At 33.9% G+C, this 17378-nt stretch overlaps 2 protein-coding genes across 2 annotated transcripts; one reads left to right on the top strand and one right to left on the bottom strand.

Annotated features, from left to right (window-relative positions):
- Positions 1-217: 217 nt before the first annotated feature.
- Pi3K92E (phosphatidylinositol 3-kinase 92E) lies at positions 218-8275 on the bottom strand. The gene is made up of 10 exons (XM_018461594.1): positions 7638-8275; positions 4016-4474; positions 3501-3938; positions 2980-3410; positions 2609-2899; positions 2248-2526; positions 1690-1959; positions 1298-1612; positions 753-1215; positions 218-667 (listed from the first exon to the last, which is right to left on the bottom strand). The coding sequence occupies exons 1-10, from the start codon at positions 7800-7802 to the stop codon at positions 536-538; spliced, it is 3243 nt and encodes a 1080-aa protein (XP_018317096.1). The 5' UTR covers positions 7803-8275; the 3' UTR covers positions 218-535.
- Positions 8276-9811: 1536 nt separating this feature from the next.
- On the top strand, positions 9812-14410 carry LOC108731301 (SID1 transmembrane family member 1). The gene is made up of 10 exons (XM_018461556.1): positions 9812-10013; positions 10097-10278; positions 10977-11272; positions 11368-11515; positions 11588-11671; positions 12223-12534; positions 12797-13346; positions 13432-13700; positions 13763-13972; positions 14061-14410. The coding sequence occupies exons 2-10, from the start codon at positions 10099-10101 to the stop codon at positions 14346-14348; spliced, it is 2337 nt and encodes a 778-aa protein (XP_018317058.1). The 5' UTR covers positions 9812-10013; positions 10097-10098; the 3' UTR covers positions 14349-14410.
- Positions 14411-17378: the final 2968 nt, after the last annotated feature.

Here is a 17378-nt window from a genome sequence, read left to right as displayed (position 1 = left end):
CAAAATGAAAAGTCTTGTAAAAGATTGACTTTAACAAATTAAGATTTAAAATCAATCGATAGAATTCCAAATGTCTTAAATTAAGTTTTAATCAAAGAGAAGGTTTCTTGTTTAATTAATATTATCCATAGTTAAGAAAAGTACTATCATATTAAACATAGACACTGCTTGTGCTGCACAAAGTAGAGCTCTAAAACCGTACGAATGTATCCGAGTCTCGAGAAATCATTTTACTAAATCATCACTGGATAGTATCACGAGTCCGCTGATATTAGCAGCAATGATCGTTTATACAGTCTCAAATACTGGTTACGGTCGTCGATTTCCAATCCTGACGACGTCTGTCGAAAACGACAGCTTTATTATTTTTTTGCAATCCTCCAGCCTCGGACAAGCAGCCAAACGCGATGTGCTTGTCAAATGTGTCACAACGTCTTAACATTACATTTTGTAATGCGATGTAACGTTCGATGACGTCATGTGACAGTATTTTTAGGTGCGTAGAATCTCTCACATTATTGATAATTGTTGCTATTCATGTAGTCTTATTGTTCTTGGACATATTATGCGACGCCCAATTCAACGACGTTTTCCACGAATTGCAGAGGGCCTCGTCGAATTTGCTCCTAAAATGCTTTTGTGCCTCGCCTTCGGACATTTCTAGGACCTGTAAATGTATTTAAATGTATTATTTGGATGTACTCATTATACTTAATTGGATATATTAATGTATAATTTTATGACTATTGTACCAAGGTATCTCTAAGATAATTCAGATCTTTCTCCGACGAGAGTTCAGGCAGGCCGGTAGATATCATCATGGCAAACAGAGACAATATAAGTCCTCCATGTTGGCGCAGAACTAAAAAGGCTTGCTCGCAATGATTCTGAAATCTTTGAAACTCGGCAGCGTGCCCTTTCTTCGTTTGACCTTTATTTATGACATGTACAAAATCATTGGTCAGAACGAAGGGTACTCTTTCGCGTCTGAATCCGAATTTCTCCTTAAAGTGACCCAAAATGTGACCAAAATCGACGTGAAACAGTTGCCCAGTCTTTTTAACCATTATATTGTCAGAATGTCTGTCAGCTATCCCTAAAACGTACGTCGCTACACAATAACCCGCGCAACTCAAAGTAAATTCCTCGATCGCTTTGTTCAACGCCGTTTCCGTGTGGTTGTGATCTTTTAGCCAAGCTAATAAGGAACCTCTCCTGTAAATATAAAGAAATTGTGAAGAAGTCATTGATATATATTTGTTGAATTATATCGATATTTTGTATTTTCACTACTCACCTGAAGGCTGCCGTTGCAGAAAATGTGCCCTTTTCCTTCTGAATGTTCGCGATTGTTTCCGCATTTAGCACCACCTCTATCATCCCGACTCTGTTCTCCGTAGATATGCAACCATATGGATTCATACGTAAATCCAAGCCCTCATTCTTCCAGAGCTTGTCCATAATACGTAGCATCTGGAGTGTCAACATGTCTTGTCTCAAGTCATCTCCGTGTTTGAGAATTAAGTAAATATCTTCGCCAAAAGGATCACTATTCTCGAAAACTAACCAAAGCGGGCGCATTTTGCTGTCCATCACTCGGCATTTTTCGATTCTGATAAAAAGAAAACAAGAGATGATACAGAAAATGTGAAAAATGACATATTCAACAAGCGAATATGGTAAACTCACTTGATGCGATTCCATCTGAAACTCGGATCAAGGGGATTAAGGACATCGGATATCGCTTCCTGGCAGTGTGGTTCCAGGATGATGTCCTGAAAGCCCTGAAGGGCAGCCTTACGATCCTTCTTCTGCTTCACTTGCTGCGAAACACTCCTCAGTTTCTCCAAGCACTTCATCTGTTTAAATAACGATAACATGTGCTGTTGGCTTCCTCTGCAATATGCTTCCAATATGAGACCGAAACGAACGGACACTGCGCCAACCTGCATTTCTGATCTAATTTTCAAGAAATGAGCAGTGAATTAATTAAAACTGTAAGGAATAAAGATAATCGTGAGGCTTCATGTAAAGCGGTCGACTAATTATTTAATCTCGATTATCACTTCATATGTGCCTCGGTTTATAAATGTCTGATTGATTAAACAATTAAAAGTTTTCAATAAAAAAATGAGATGATTGTAATTTTTAGAATAATAAAATAATACATGTAATAATAAAAAAAGGAGATTGTAAATTATAATAAATAAGCAAATAAAATACATGTAAAATTCTGTTGCCTCTAACCTGAGATGCCAAAATAAAAAGTGTCCTATTCTCTGATTATTAAGTGCCCGTTTTAAGAGAAACTCTGTCAAAGGACATGCTAAATAATTCTCATGTTTTAAGGCTTGAGCCAGCTGCAACAGGTAGAGACTGAGATCGTCGTCTGTTACGTCTCTTAAACAGCGAACAGCGAAATTTCTAACATTTTGATCAGCGTAAGCGTAGTCTAACAATTCCAATGCTTTCTCTACTGGCAGTTTCGGCCATTGTTGTACAAGTGCTGTGGCCTCCGCAACTTCTCTATAAAGGTTCACAAGTCTTAATCTGTTCTTAATTTGTTATTTTTTTAACAACTTTAGCGATTAATCAATTAATTTCTTACCTACGATCGTTCCATTCAACGCATTGTAACAGTTTAGCCAAAAGCGTCGGGATTTCGCGAAGACAATGATGTCTCAACGCCCACATCGTCTTCTTCTCTTGTTCATGCAATTCGTGCAGCGGATCCCTGTCGGCTAGTAATCTCAATTGTTCCAACTGTTGACTACCAACATCAGATTCCTGATTTAATTCGTCTTTAGCTAAGCGCTCGTTAGATTGTTCTCGCAATGTTTGGGCATATTCCACCATTTTTTCCGGAGTAGGATATAAGACACATTGATCTTTTCCATAACTATAAAATAAACAGATGTGAGAGAAACGCATGATGTAATGCAGTATTCTCACTTTATAAATAAGAAAACAAATAATTACTTTGGAAATGTTAACATGAGAGCAGCTGCCCTATCTATATGTGGATTGGATACTACTGTCCCAAGGGGATGAAGCAAATCATCATTTTGTATATCCTCCGCATATGTCCATGTATATAATGTCATAGCACCCGTTTTTAATTGTGACTTAAAATCATATATCGTCGTATTCGCCCAACATAAAGGATTTATGAAGAGTTCTTGCTTCGAATCCCTAATCAGTCTCCTGCTCTTTAAACCCTTCGCAGTTTTACTGATCTCATATAATACAAAGCACAGCCGTGCCATTCGCGGTATATCCCTGACTTTAATGTCGAATTTAAGAGTCTCTTCCCATTCGCAGCTACCATCGGAACTTACAATAATTTCTTTGGTTTTCTGACTTTCGCAGAGGGATTTTCCACCGTGAAAAAGGCCAGCTTGCAGTCCAATCTATATATACAAAAGAAACAAGAAACAAAAGTTATACAAACTTCAAATAATCTTATTTTAAAGAAATATCAAAGAGAAATTGAGGCACACCTCCACAGTACGATGCGCGGCATCACAGTTAAGGCGAGAAATTCCATTTACGGTGAAGACAAAAGGTTCTTCGATTTTCCACGCTGAGATATGCTTGCCCTTTTTACGTAACGTTAACGTAGAGGACGATGGTTTCGTACGTTGCAACGTATCCACGTCCAGATTGTCGAAGGCGCTATCTTGGTCCACAGGTACACTCTGTTTGCTGAGCGTAACCAGCGTAGGCATGATGTCTTTCGCTAGGCAATCTTGAATATAACAAAATTGTATAAGCGGAATATTATCGCCGATTAAATACTCTTCCTGTCCGCAAACCTTCAGCGTAAAGTCGTTTGGTTGTTCGCCGCGAGTTTTAAGAGTATTTGCCCTTTTGTTCAGGATTGCCTCGAGCAGTTCAGGAGGTGTAGTAGTATGTGCTATTTGAAAGGTAAACGTAACCTGCAAAACAATATCAATTTTTATGAGAATTTATTCGAACAATATTTTTTTCTTCGGTGGAAATAATTTTGCCTTACCTCTGACTTTTCGAATTTAGTAACTAAAACGATATTTCCGTCCTTCAAACGGCTCTCAATATTTTTAGGTACGGTAGACGTCGGCGCTATCCTCGAAGGGAACTGATAATGCACTTTTTCCGTCCAGCATCTTTTCTGCCTACTTAACGCTACGTCGTCTCCCAGGAGCCGCATCTTCCATCTGAAGTCGTTGACCTCGGAATTCTTCAGGGCAGCAAACTCGTGCAATCCCTTACCGATTAAAACGCCAATTTGCGAGTCTAAATTCCTATCACTTTTTATACCTTCCCGTTCTATAACTTTTAATACCGAACAAAAGGGTTTTATATCACAGAGACGTCTCGTTTCATCCCGCAATTCTTCTATCTCTGCGTTCGAATTAATACACGAAAATACATATGACGGCGCGTCTTTCAATGTTCCGTGAAGAGGATATTTACTAGCCTCATCCCACAGATCCTGTTAAGTATCCATCAGCTTATATTTTTGCAACGATTACGTAGTAATCCTTTAACTGTACAATATTGGAATATTTCATATGCATTGACTAAATCTTTTGTGCTCACATTGTTATATATTTCTAAAATAATTGCAAATTTAAACAAATATAAAATATTCTTTAGTGTTTTTATTACAATATGTGTACTAAAGTATATTTGTAATTGTTAGATAAATATACGTTTCATTTTTATATTATATATATATATATCTAAAGATGTATGATTCTATGCAACATGTGTTGTGCGACGCTTGTAACACTCTTGCAGTCATTTTATCCTTATTATTTATGAAATATTAGACAAGAATATGAGATGATTCTCATCAAAAACATAATGTTTTATATACATGGTTATTTCACTATACACAGGTGAATCTTAATAGCTGTACCAAGAGAGATGAATATTTCATTCTCTCATATATGTGATCTCTTATTCTCTTCCCAGTTGCATTAATTCATTTCAACGTTAGTACAGCCATTCAGAAGATTCAATCTGCATATACACACAGAGTGAGGCAAAAGTATCCCTGAATATCTCGTAAAATATAAATTTTATAGAAAAGTATTTCAGACAAAAGTTGTAGGGTTTAAAAAGATCTTTTTACTAATCTTATCATTTTGACATGTAGCATCGCCAAGGTTAGATCAAAGTTTAATTTTTTAATGGAAATCCCCATTTTTCATTGTATATATTCTTGTAGATCTCGAGAACTTTTCAAAACACTATAACGATATATTAGGTATACAAGTATGACTTTACGGATTTTTTGATTAAAAAAATGCATTGATTTGACATAACATAAATCATTTTTACTTTATTCAAAGTATACTCCATCGGAAGCCACAATCTTGGCCCACCTTTCAGGCAATAAACGGATTCCACGCTGATAGAAGTCTGGATGTTTTGAAGCGATCCAATTATCAAGCCAATTTTTTATTTCTTCACAAGATCTGAACCGTTCTACAGAAAGGGCCGACGCTATGGACCGAAACAAATAGTAATCTGAGGGAGCAATGTCTGGTGAATACGACGGGGTGAGGTAGAATCTCCCAGTTCACTCTTTCTAAATAATTCTCGACGGATTCATGAACATGTCTGGCGTTGTCATGCTGTAAAATTATCTTGTCATGTCTGTTCTTCCATTCCGATCGTTTTTCCTTCACAGCTCGGTTCAAACGTATTAATTAGCAACATTTAATGCTGTTGCCAATTCTTTCTTTGTTTGACATGCATCTTCGTCAAGTAATGCTTCCAATTGTGCATCTTCAAATTTTTTCGGTGGCTTTCCATGCTCTTTATCATCCAAATCAAAATCATTGCTTCTGAATCGTTTAAATTTTTCATTTAAATTCCATTTTTCACACTGATGACTTTCAGCTGTATTTTTCTTTAGAAAAAAATAATGAAGTAAAACTTCCCGCAAATAGCGTTTTTCGGGTACAAAATTTGACATTTTCAATGCGATAAAAATAATAGTTGTTTACACTTTAATCAAATGAAATGTACTACGTTTTAAAGCTGCATATACACCTTTCAAGTACATGTATTGCCAACTTTAAATAATACAGCAGTATGACTATACCGCCATCTATTGAAAATCCGTAAAGTCATACTTGTATACCTAATATTTTTCCATTCCAACTACTTTTTGAGTCCTGAAGTTTGAAAGTTACAATACCACCAGTATTATGCCATTATTTACAGTGTCCAACTGATGGTTGAAATTTTTCAAATATTCAATAAATGTAAACACGTGGTACAAATTTAAAACGGAAAAATAAAGGGCATACACCACAAACGCAAGATATCAGTAGCGAGTGTTTTATATTTAAATATAGTAGACACTATTAACATCTTTGTGGTATATGTCCTTTACCTTTATTTTTCCGTTTTCAAATGTTATTCAAGATTACGACCTTGATACCATTTATCAAAATCAAAGCCTGAGGTTGTTCTTGTTATTTTCATTTTTAATGTAAAAATGAAAATAAGAGGAATAATTCCCAAACGCCTTGACTTTGATATACAAGATTACGACTCTGAAAGTTGGTGAAAGAACATTTTCACTGACTTTGATTTCTCGTAACGTTAAAAATCATCGTATACTTAAAAAAAACAGATTCTTAAAGCTGAAATTTTACTCTATCAAACAATACAATTGTCAATGTGAGTAAAATATTGTGTTCGGAACTCTTATATAAAAATTTTTTGTAATCTGGCACAAACTTTTGCACTCACCCAATACTGTAAGAGATTCCAGGTCTTTATGTTACTTGAATATAAGTTTATATATACCTATGTTACTTGGATAATAAATTTAATAAATTCATATACATATCTAGTATCGTTACTTACTGATGTTATTATGTCCTTATGATTAAATAAAAACAAATGAGAGAGCATTGTGGACAATTAACTAAAATATATCCTAAGATGCGAATGTAACCATATTTTTCATATTTTTTAAATTCAAGTCATGAATTTAGTATATCAATCGCCATGCAAATATGTATTCCACTGGTACAGTCAAAGGATTAAAGAGCAAGAAAGAGAATGTTGTTCCCCTTGGAGATCTGTTCTTTATAACTGAAGTAGTGAACATACTCATTATACTTGAAATTTTATGTGTATACATATATACATATGTATATATATTTAACATTTGGCAAAAGCAAGAAAGTTAGTACAGTCCACTGCAGCGATAAACAACAGACCTTTTATAGCAAATTTGGTCCCTTGCATTACATTTAATTAATGATTAGTATACTAAAAGCTGCTATACACGAAATTAGCATAATTAAATATAAAGAGCATATAAACATTTTAAACAATAAAAATAAGAATCGACAATCCAGCAACATCGAAAGCTGTTTTTTTTTTTATTGAAGGCAACTTAAGCAAAGCAGTTTCAAATAAATTAACAGCAATCTGTGGGCAACTTGCCGTATCTGGAGATATTGTATTTAACAGAATATATGTATATTATTTAATTGTAAAAGTTGAATATATTATATCATTGCATTTAGATATTTTGTACGAAGCAGCTTTTAATGTACAGTTATCCAATGCAATGCGAGTGACCAAATTCACTATTAGATACTTCGTACACGCAAGATACTCACCTCCTTGATCTGATCTAAGGTAATATTGCGATTGATTTCAAACGGTATGACAACACCGTTTGGCATCAGGCACGTGAGTTCCACCACAGCGGGCTCGTGCGCGTCCCCGGGCCTCTCCGCCCAAAAATTATATTTGTATACGTTCGGTATGTTGCCGTGCACCATGATGAATAACAAAATCTCTCGAGTCCTCCGTCAGGCACAAGTTAACACGCACGTACGGTGGGCGAAGCACCACGTACGTCAAGATCTCCTTACATCACAAGGAGAAACGAGAGCGTTATCAAAAATATCTCCTGAATCGTTCATGTCGCCGGACGAAACCGCGGCTCATCCTGTCCGTTTTACGAATGGGAAGCGAAAGAGGTATCGTAAACGTCAGGAAACGTTGGGGAACGTCGCGGTGGGTATGTCGCTGTTCACTCCGAATTACGACACAACCGCGAGTCTCTCTCTCTTCGAGGGGGAATTCTTGCGCGTTTTCGCGCCGCGGGCGTCGCCTCACATTTGCGACGTGGCGGAAAGGCGTCTCAACTGATGCATCTTTTCAAATAGGACCGATACCTCGTACGTTTACGTGCCAAGATACAAATAACCATTATCGTCTACGCGTAATAACAATGCACGGTTCCGCCATTATTTACCTCGCGTTCAGTGATGCGAAATTGGGTGCATTCAACGAACTCAACAATTTAGTGAGTGCTCGCTGCTATTGGTGTATTCTTCTAAATCTGAGGATCTGATTGGACGATCTAGAAGAATGCACCAATAACAGCGAGCACTCACTAAACTGTTGAATCCGCTGAATGCGTTCATTTTTTCTCGATTCTTGGAGATATAATCGATTTCTGAAAATCTTGATTTTTAATGAATCTCCTTTTTTTTTTTTTAAAGAATCGATTCTCCTTTATGACAGATAGAGATTATTTATATTGACCGTAGTGGCCGTAATCTGTCAACTTATATCGTAATGGGTAAGAAATTGACCAATCATAATCGGTTATTATCCTCTCGTTCGACTGTGATTGGTCAATTCTTATAGCGTTTTCTCTTGGCTGCCCTATCGCCCACTAGTGCAACTAGGCCATAAGCAAATCGGCCAATCACAGTTGAGCATTTAAAAACGCGAGATCTTAATTTTGATTGTGATTGGTTGATTTGCTTGCGACCTTAAGCCTGCCGCACACGATGCTTGTTTTCTTACTGGATTCCTAGCTAGATTAGAATCTTACCATCGTATTGGCCGTGGTACTGATAGTGTCAGCATCGTAGCCAATACGGTGGCAAGAATTTATTCTAGCTAGCAATCCAGCAAGAAAACAAGCCGCCGGCTTAAGCGCCAAAAAAATGCAGCCCTGGAGAGCACTCAAGATATTAAGTCCGAATCTACAATAGGTGTTTTAAGACTTAAGCCATAAGAAACTGACCAATTATAGTCGAATCCGAGGGGAATAATCGATTGTGATTCGCCCATTTCTTAAGCCTTAAGCCATAAGAAATGGACGAATCACAGTCGATTATTCTCCTCGGATTCGACTGTAATTGGTCAATTTCTCCTATTGCTTAAGTCTTAAAACACCTATTGTAGATCCGGGGTAATGCCTAATTTATGCTTCGGTCTTAACCCTAAAATTCTAAAATTCAGCCAATGGAATACAGATTTCAGTTAAGGCCATCACACGTACAAAAATTTTAGACGTAATCATAAGATCGCAAGCAAATCGACCAATCACAATCAAAATTACGATCTCGCGTTTTAAAACGCTCGATTGTGATTGGCCGATTCACGGCCTTACGATTAGGACTAAAATTTTTGTACGTGTGATGGCCTTTAACGTATGTTTTTTCAACAAGTATTTCATTGCACTTGCTTCAAAATGTTAAGTTCAAATTTCGTGCATTCTACTGTAGCGAGAAATATCAAAAACGCACGCGCATGTGGCCATATCCATGCATGAAAATGCGGCCGTAATATAGTACATCTATACATAAACTACGTTTACACGGTTTGATTTACGCCGAAGTTACAACGTCGATGTCACGAAATTGGCCAATCATAGCTATTCCTAAGAAGAATGGAATGATTGTGATTGGCCAATTTCATAATATCGATGTTATAACTTCGGCGTAAATGGTTCCGTGTAAACGTAGTCATATCGCGTCGCAGTATTTCGTAGTTGACAGATTTCCTAACCTCAATGGTCGTCAACTTTAACGCTTAATATCTCAGTTCTCGAGGCAGAAAGCTTATTTCTGTCAGATTCTTCCGTTTCATGTAAAAACGCGTCGAATAAGCTTAATTTTATTGATTTTTGAAATTCTGTAGCCAAACTATACAATTATCTTGTTTATAAACATATATAATATATTACGAAGGTACTACACGTTTATTAAATTTGTTCAAACCATTTCGTCTCTTTTCTAGCAAAATTGTTCGAATCATTTGGTCTTTTTTCTAGCAATGGAGATGCAAAACGCTTTGAAATTGATTACCGTATTATCGCTTCTTGATGCTATAAGGACAGTGACTATATCATCTCCATCTTTTTCTCCAATCGTTATAGAGGCAAAATATGAACATACTTATAACAAAACCATAAATGCTACAGTTGAATATGTGTTTTTGTATCCTGCCAGTAATGTAAGTCCTGATGAAATTAATTCATTGAGTACATATCTTTTACTTACACTACTTCTACTTATACTGCAAGGTATCTATTTCTTAGCACCTGTATGATGATTATCACATATTTTTAGCTACTGAAAAAAAAATAAGGTAAAGCCTTAAAAAAGTTCCATTATTTACAGATATTGGCAAATCAAAGACTTTATTTTTGAAAAAGCTACAAATTTAAACAATTTACCACTTTCTTTACACAGTAAAAAATACATGAAAATCATTTAAGTGTTGAAAAACAAAAACTTTGTAAATTGATGTAATTTTTTTACATCAAATATTTCCAATAAATTTTATTTTAATATATTACTTCAAATTGTACAAACAATAAAAAGGGCTTTGTATCATCCCTTTTATTTTTGTATTGTGAAAAAGTATTACAATTTTTTCTAATTACAAATTTATGTTATTACATAATAAATTCAAAGCAGAATTTTTAAAAATTAAAGGATGATGAAATTTTTTTGAAAAATATCTTTCAATGTAAAAAACTACGAGAAATTTTCATTATTTATTGAGAAACAAAAAATTAATCAAAATATATTGTACTGTATTATTATTGAATAAAAAAATTATTTACATTTATTATGTTTATTTATATGATTTATTTGTATATTATTTACATTTGTCATATTAATTATATATTAATGATATATTTGTAGGTAACTCTGGAAACTGCTAGGATTACAGTAGAAAGCAACGCGACTCATAGTTTGCCATTGATAATAGTTGTACGTCAAACAACAGGTATTCTGTCCTGGCAAATACCTTTGCTTGTCAACAGCGCAGATTTAGATACTGTGATATATAATAAAACTAGTCGTACTCTGTGCTCCACAAAGTATTATCGGTACGCACAAAATGATGACGAACATGTTATTGTTGGTATTTCCACAGCCAGTCGTGAGAATATCACTTTCTCTGTTAGTGTAGTGGAAGTTATGGACTTTTATTTAAGGTAGTATCATGTATTACCTTACAAATACAAGATTATTATGAAACATATCAAAAATATGCTCGCATATAAAAATTTTTACATTTGATCCTTTGTAGTTCCGGAAATAAAGTAGAAGTACAAATTTCTCCATCTGAACCTATATATTATGGCTACATCTTTTCGAAGGAGGAGAATTCCTCAATCATTGTTCGTGTTGAATCAGACAATGATGTCTGTATGACTGTTTCTGTACAAAATACATCGGTAAGACATGATAAAATACATGACAATTCTTAATAAAATCAATATTTACAAATTTCTATTTTTCCTTTCCAGTGTCCTGTATTTGATTTGGAACGAAATATTGAATTTTCTGGACATTGGCAGACTGTAAGTAGAAGAGGAGGTATTACGGTACCGGTAAGCTGAACTGTTCTAATCTTTCAGAGTATGTGATTGATGTATTTTATACAGAGTGGACTATGAAAATCTGATAATTTTCAAAATAAAATAATACGCAAAATAACTAAATATTAATTTTTTATTATATAACAATAGGAAATAGAATACTATTTGAGTATATTTAGATAATGACTACGTTTAGCAGACAGCTCAGAGAACGCTCAATGATTCTTTATTATGATTGATTCCTACAATGATCCAACCAAGAAGTAAAGGCAAGAATTAATTATATTAAAGATGAATGCTTATTGAGCTGCTTTGGGTACATTCAGTACTATGACTGCTCATTGAGTGTTCAGTGAGCTCTTGCATCTGATTTCATTATTTCGTATTATATAAGAAAGTAACATCTAAGTTATATTTCATATTATTATTTAATATTGAAAATCATCCGATTTCCATGTTCCAACCTGCATATACAATGATAATATAATAAAATTGTTATAATATGCTATTAATAATGCAACAGTATTACTCACAACATGAAATTGTTACAATATTTGTTTCAGAGAGAAGCTTATCCGTCAGGATTTTTCGTTGTACTTGTTGTCAAAGGGGAGGACACTGACTGCAATGGGTTGTCTAGTAGTAATCCTATTCGTACTAAAAATGTTACATTAATCGTAAATCCAACTATTACCAAACGGGATTATATTGTTGCATCGGTGTCAGCAGTAGCAATTGTATTAGGTTTTTGTATCATTTATATAACAGTTGTAATAGTGTTCAGTATTAGAGAGAGTAAAAAACTTGCGACACAAGACCCGATAAATGATCAAGATTTTAACGAACACATACCGAGTCCATCAGTGGTAGAAGAGGTAACTAATAATAATGGATTCATATTTCATGTACAGAATAAGGCACATAAAGTGTGATAAGTAAATATCTCAAAAATTAAGATACAAAAAAATATTTTGAACAAAAGTTTTAGAGTTTCAAAGGGATTTATAATGCGTTATATATATATACTATAATAAAATAAAAAAAATATGCCTCATCCTGTAGCCGTGCATGTTTTATGCATTTTGCAAAGTACATTCACAATAATTTTAATGTTTGTAATATTAAATATTTTGTCAGAATAGTCCGAAACAACGGAATTCTACGGAAGAAGATTCATCCCTGGACGAGGATGATATAGATCTAATGGAGGATGCTCTCTCTGATAAGGATGTAATACGAACAAAGGTCATTCTTTCGGTCTGTGATCTCGCTCGCAAGGAACCAAGGATATTGCGACATAAATCTCGTTTATATTTATATTACTTGGCAACTGTCGCGATATTCTATACACTGCCGGTTGTACAATTGGCAGTGACATATCAGCGTGTACTTCATACAACTGGAAATCAAGACATGTGCTATTACAATTTCCTATGCGCTCATCCACTGGGTTTGCTGTCCGACTTCAATCACCTATTTTCAAATTTTGGATACCTTATGCTGGGTTTACTATTTATATTTCTAACGTATTCTCGAGAGCACAACGAACCAGATAAAGAGAAAATCAAATGCTATGGCATACCACAACACTATGGTTTATTCTATGCAATGGGCACTGCATTAATAATGGAAGGTATATTGTCGGCGAGTTACCACGTGTGTCCTAGCCGTAGCAATTTTCAATTTGGTAAGTTGTATTAAAAATAAAACGTATTGTCTTTGACATATTATTATTTTTAATTTTTAGTTATATATTATTTTTTAATTTCTAGACACCAGCTTCATGTATGTAATCGCAGTACTCTGTATGATCAAGATTTATCAAAATCGTCATCCCGATATAAACGCTAGAGCACCGGTAACATTTGGAATGTTAGCTGTTATAATATTCGCAGGATTGATTGGAGTTCTAAATGGTTCTAAATCCTTTTTGATAATATTTTCCATCCTGCATTTATTAATATGCTTCTTTCTGACTGTACAAATATATTATATGGGTCGATGCAAATTTGACAGAGGCGCTTTTAAAAGAATGATGCAGGTATGTATCTCTTCGATTTTATCGTTCCATCGCGAGACACATTTTCCATTGATATCTTGCAGAGATTCAAACATGAGGCGCGCTGCGGCATATCGCACTTACTCCGGCCGCTTTATCCCGCAAGATTTATAATGCTTGTACTGGCGAATTTATGTAACGTTGGACTTGCGGTATTTGGTAATATGTATCAGCAAGGCAATTTCGCTACATTTTTACTAGCTATATTGATGTCCAATTTAATTTTATACACATTCTTTTACATAATGATGAAGGTATGTACATTCTCTTTTTTTTTCTTGCGATCATATAAGAAACTAAGAATTCTTTAATTTGTATTAATATGAAAAATCTTATTTCTAGCTTTGCCACAGAGAAAAAATTTTACCTACACCCGCAATTTATATCTTCTTATCCATACTGTTTTGGGGAGCTGCCATGTACTTCTTCGTGAATAAAACTATTTCTTGGGCACTTACACCAGCTCAATCCCGCTTATATAATAAACCTTGCGCATTATTGAACTTTTTTGATTCTCATGACATCTGGCATTTTCTTTCGGCATTAGCTATGTTCTTTTCTTTTATGGTATTACTTACTTTAGATGATGATTTAACGGATGTACATCGGAGTCAAATACCAGTTTTTTGAAGATCTCCCCTATGTAGACTTGAGAATTTATAAAATTTTATAATTTTACTTAAGGTATTCTCTCCGACATAGATTTACAGTTCGCAAAATAGAATAGTAATTCTACAAAAGAATTTTTATATAAAATATCTGCAAAAGGCTTTTAGGAGTATGTATCTCATGACAGAAATGTGGATATTGTCTGTACCAAAGAATGCATGTCGATTCATCAAGAGATCTTCATGAACGTATAAACGCATGTGATTCCATAAATTACCTGCTACAATAAACAAATTATAATTCCAGTGCTTCGATGGCACTTTTTATGAAGAATGTATGTGATAATGTTTCAAAATGAAAAAAAATATATATATATCCCGCGAAACGTAGAAAAAAGAAATTGATATAGAGAAGAAAGATTAACGTTTTACAAAGTGTAACATTTTTGCATCTGCCGTGAGATAATATGTTTGCGACAGTTGCACAATACATCGTTCACAATGTTAAAGTCTTCTATAATGTTTTTCTTTGAAAATAAATATACATTTTATATATTTGTGCCTGTATGTCCCCCTTCTCCCTCCTTCCACCTACCTGCGCCAGCAATATAATATTATTTTTAGTAAGTTTGCCTAATATGTTAAATCACGGTTGACTATCTGGGTTCTTTCTAATTACAATTACAAATATATTACATGAGACGATATAAATTTCACAGAGGCGTTTTTAAAAGAATAATACATTGCAGGTATGTTTTTTTATTTTGTGTGTCTTGTTGATATCTTGTAAGAGATTCAAACGCAAGGCACACTGCGGTACGACACTTACTCCAAACACTCCGGTCGCTTTATTCAGCAAGATTCTTATATTATAAATTCATAGTGCTTGTACTAGCAAATTTATATTATGTTGGACTCGTGATATTCGCGAAATACCAACAAGGCAATTTCATTACGTTTTTATTAGCTATATTTATGTCTAATTTAACTTTATACATATTCTTTTACATAAATGATAAAAGTATATACATTCTCTCTCTCTCTCTCTCTCTCTCTCTCTCTCTCTCTCCTCTTTTTAGCGGTCGTGTAAAAAACTAAGAAATTTTTATTTAATTTGCATTAATATGAAAATTTTATTTGTAGTTTTGTCACAAAGAACGGATTCTTCTCACACACACTCGCGATTTATATCTTTTTTTGCTGTTTTGTGGAGAGCAGCTTTGTATTTTTCGTGAATAAAATTATTTCTTGGACTTTTGCATCAACCTGTATAATAAACTCGTGCATTATTGAATTTTTTTTATTCTTATGCCATTTAGCACTTTCTTTCAGCATTACTTACTTATTTTAGATGATGCTCTAATCTTAATGAATGTACATACATCAGAGTCAAAACCAGTTTTCTGAAGATACTTTTTATAAATGTACATCAGTCTACATAATAGAATAGTAATTATACAAAAGAATTGTATAAAATATACAAAAGCTTTTAGGAAAGAGAGTGTATTATACGTATTTCTCATGAAACGCTTTGTGGATATTATAAAAAAAATGCATGCGAAATCGATTAGACCGAATAATATCATATATCTCGAATAATAAGACTTCAAAGAAATAAATCATAAATAAAAAATGCAAGTTAATATATCACTGAATTTGTAAAACTTGTGTGTAATACACACACTGCGTATTATTAACAATAATTGACAATTACAGACTACAATTTAGGCCATTTTCAGTGTAACAACGAAGTATTAATAAATTTAAATATTGAGCATTACATTAAATTTCAATATAATATAAACGAAGTATTTTGTAGAACCAAAGATATATCGTGAGTATAAAGTCAGATCAGAAGTAATCGTCCATGGATAAAATCTTCAACTGTCCATTGTATTTGGTAGAATACATCAGAATACATATTTCAATAGACGTATATTAAAATTGCACAATAGAATATCTCAATTTTGTTTAAAGGCTATTCAAAAACTTATATTATATATCTGGGGTTCTGTGAGTTGTCAAATCAGAGCACACGCATATCTGATAAATAAAGATCGTCAGGACAAGAGCATATTTTATAACTATTAGAATCATAAATAAATATGAGTTAAAGGATTGTTAATAATACACACGAGTTTTACACATTACCATCCAGTGTTAGCTTAGATTAATTTGCATTTTTTACTTATGACCGAATAAACATCATAAGCTAAATGCATGCGATTCCATGAGTTATCTGTTACAATAAACAAATTTTAATTCCAGTGCTTCAATGACACTTTTTTATGAAGAATATGTGTGATAATGTTCAAAAAATAAAATATTTATATCTCTTCTGTAAACACATGACAAGAAATTAAGATGGAGAAAAAAGGACTACATAAAATGTACATTTTCGTGTCTGTCATGAGATTATGTTATTTAAATGCGGCACTTAGAATCAGCGCGGAAGGAGATTGTACAATTATTCTAATGTAAAATATCATATAAAATGATTACACCTTGGATGTCCCGATGTCTTTCTTTGTGAGTAACTCTTCTTCGATAAACGTCCAACCAACATAGTATAGGAAAATTGAGAATGCTGAAGAGGACTCCAAAGCGAGTCGAAACATACAAGAATTTTAAATAAAAAAGACATCCAAGGTGTAATCATTTTATATTTTACATTACACAATAATCGCGCACCTCCTTCCGCGCTGACTAAGTAGCCCTATAATTAGTTATTGTTGTTATTTTAAAGAGAGTCCTAGCTATATATGCTTATTCATTTTTAAATGCGGCAGTTGCGCGAGCATATCGTCCATAATGTTAAAGTTTTCTACAATATTTTTCTTTGAAAAATATACATTTTATATATTTGTGCGCGCACGTGTATATATATAATATTATATACAAAATACCATGCATTTAATAAATCAACATATTCTTTTAGATTCATAATACAGGATGCTCCGAACTGGCGAGTCTTGCTAATTAAATATTAATCAAAAGATTGTGGAATATTGAAAATTAAGATACACGCGCGCGAAGATGACATGCTGTTATA

The sequence above is a fragment of the Mycetomoellerius zeteki genome, unplaced genomic scaffold (assembly GCF_001594055.1).
Source record: "Mycetomoellerius zeteki isolate Tzet28-1 unplaced genomic scaffold, Tzet1.0 scaffold124, whole genome shotgun sequence".
Lineage (NCBI taxonomy): Eukaryota > Metazoa > Arthropoda > Insecta > Hymenoptera > Formicidae > Mycetomoellerius > Mycetomoellerius zeteki.
Note: the sequence above shows the minus strand (reverse complement) of the source record. Positions and strands in the feature narration are given on the sequence as shown.

Excerpts from the sequence above, each read along its gene's own strand:
- Pi3K92E (XM_018461594.1), bottom strand. The coding sequence starts at position 7,802 with ATGGTGCACGGCAACATACCGAACGTATACAAATATAATTTTTGGGCG. Across the intron at positions 1,960-2,247 it reads TTTTTATTTTGGCATCTCAG|ATCAGAAATGCAGGTTGGCG; the intron begins GTTAGAGGCAAC and ends CTTGAAAATTAG. Across the intron at positions 668-752 it reads ATTATCTTAGAGATACCTTG|GTCCTAGAAATGTCCGAAGG; the intron begins GTACAATAGTCA and ends ATACATTTACAG.
- LOC108731301 (XM_018461556.1), top strand. The coding sequence starts at position 10,099 with ATGGAGATGCAAAACGCTTTGAAATTGATTACCGTATTATCGCTTCTT. Across the intron at positions 13,701-13,762 it reads CTTTTAAAAGAATGATGCAG|AGATTCAAACATGAGGCGCG; the intron begins GTATGTATCTCT and ends GATATCTTGCAG. Across the intron at positions 13,973-14,060 it reads TCTTTTACATAATGATGAAG|CTTTGCCACAGAGAAAAAAT; the intron begins GTATGTACATTC and ends TCTTATTTCTAG.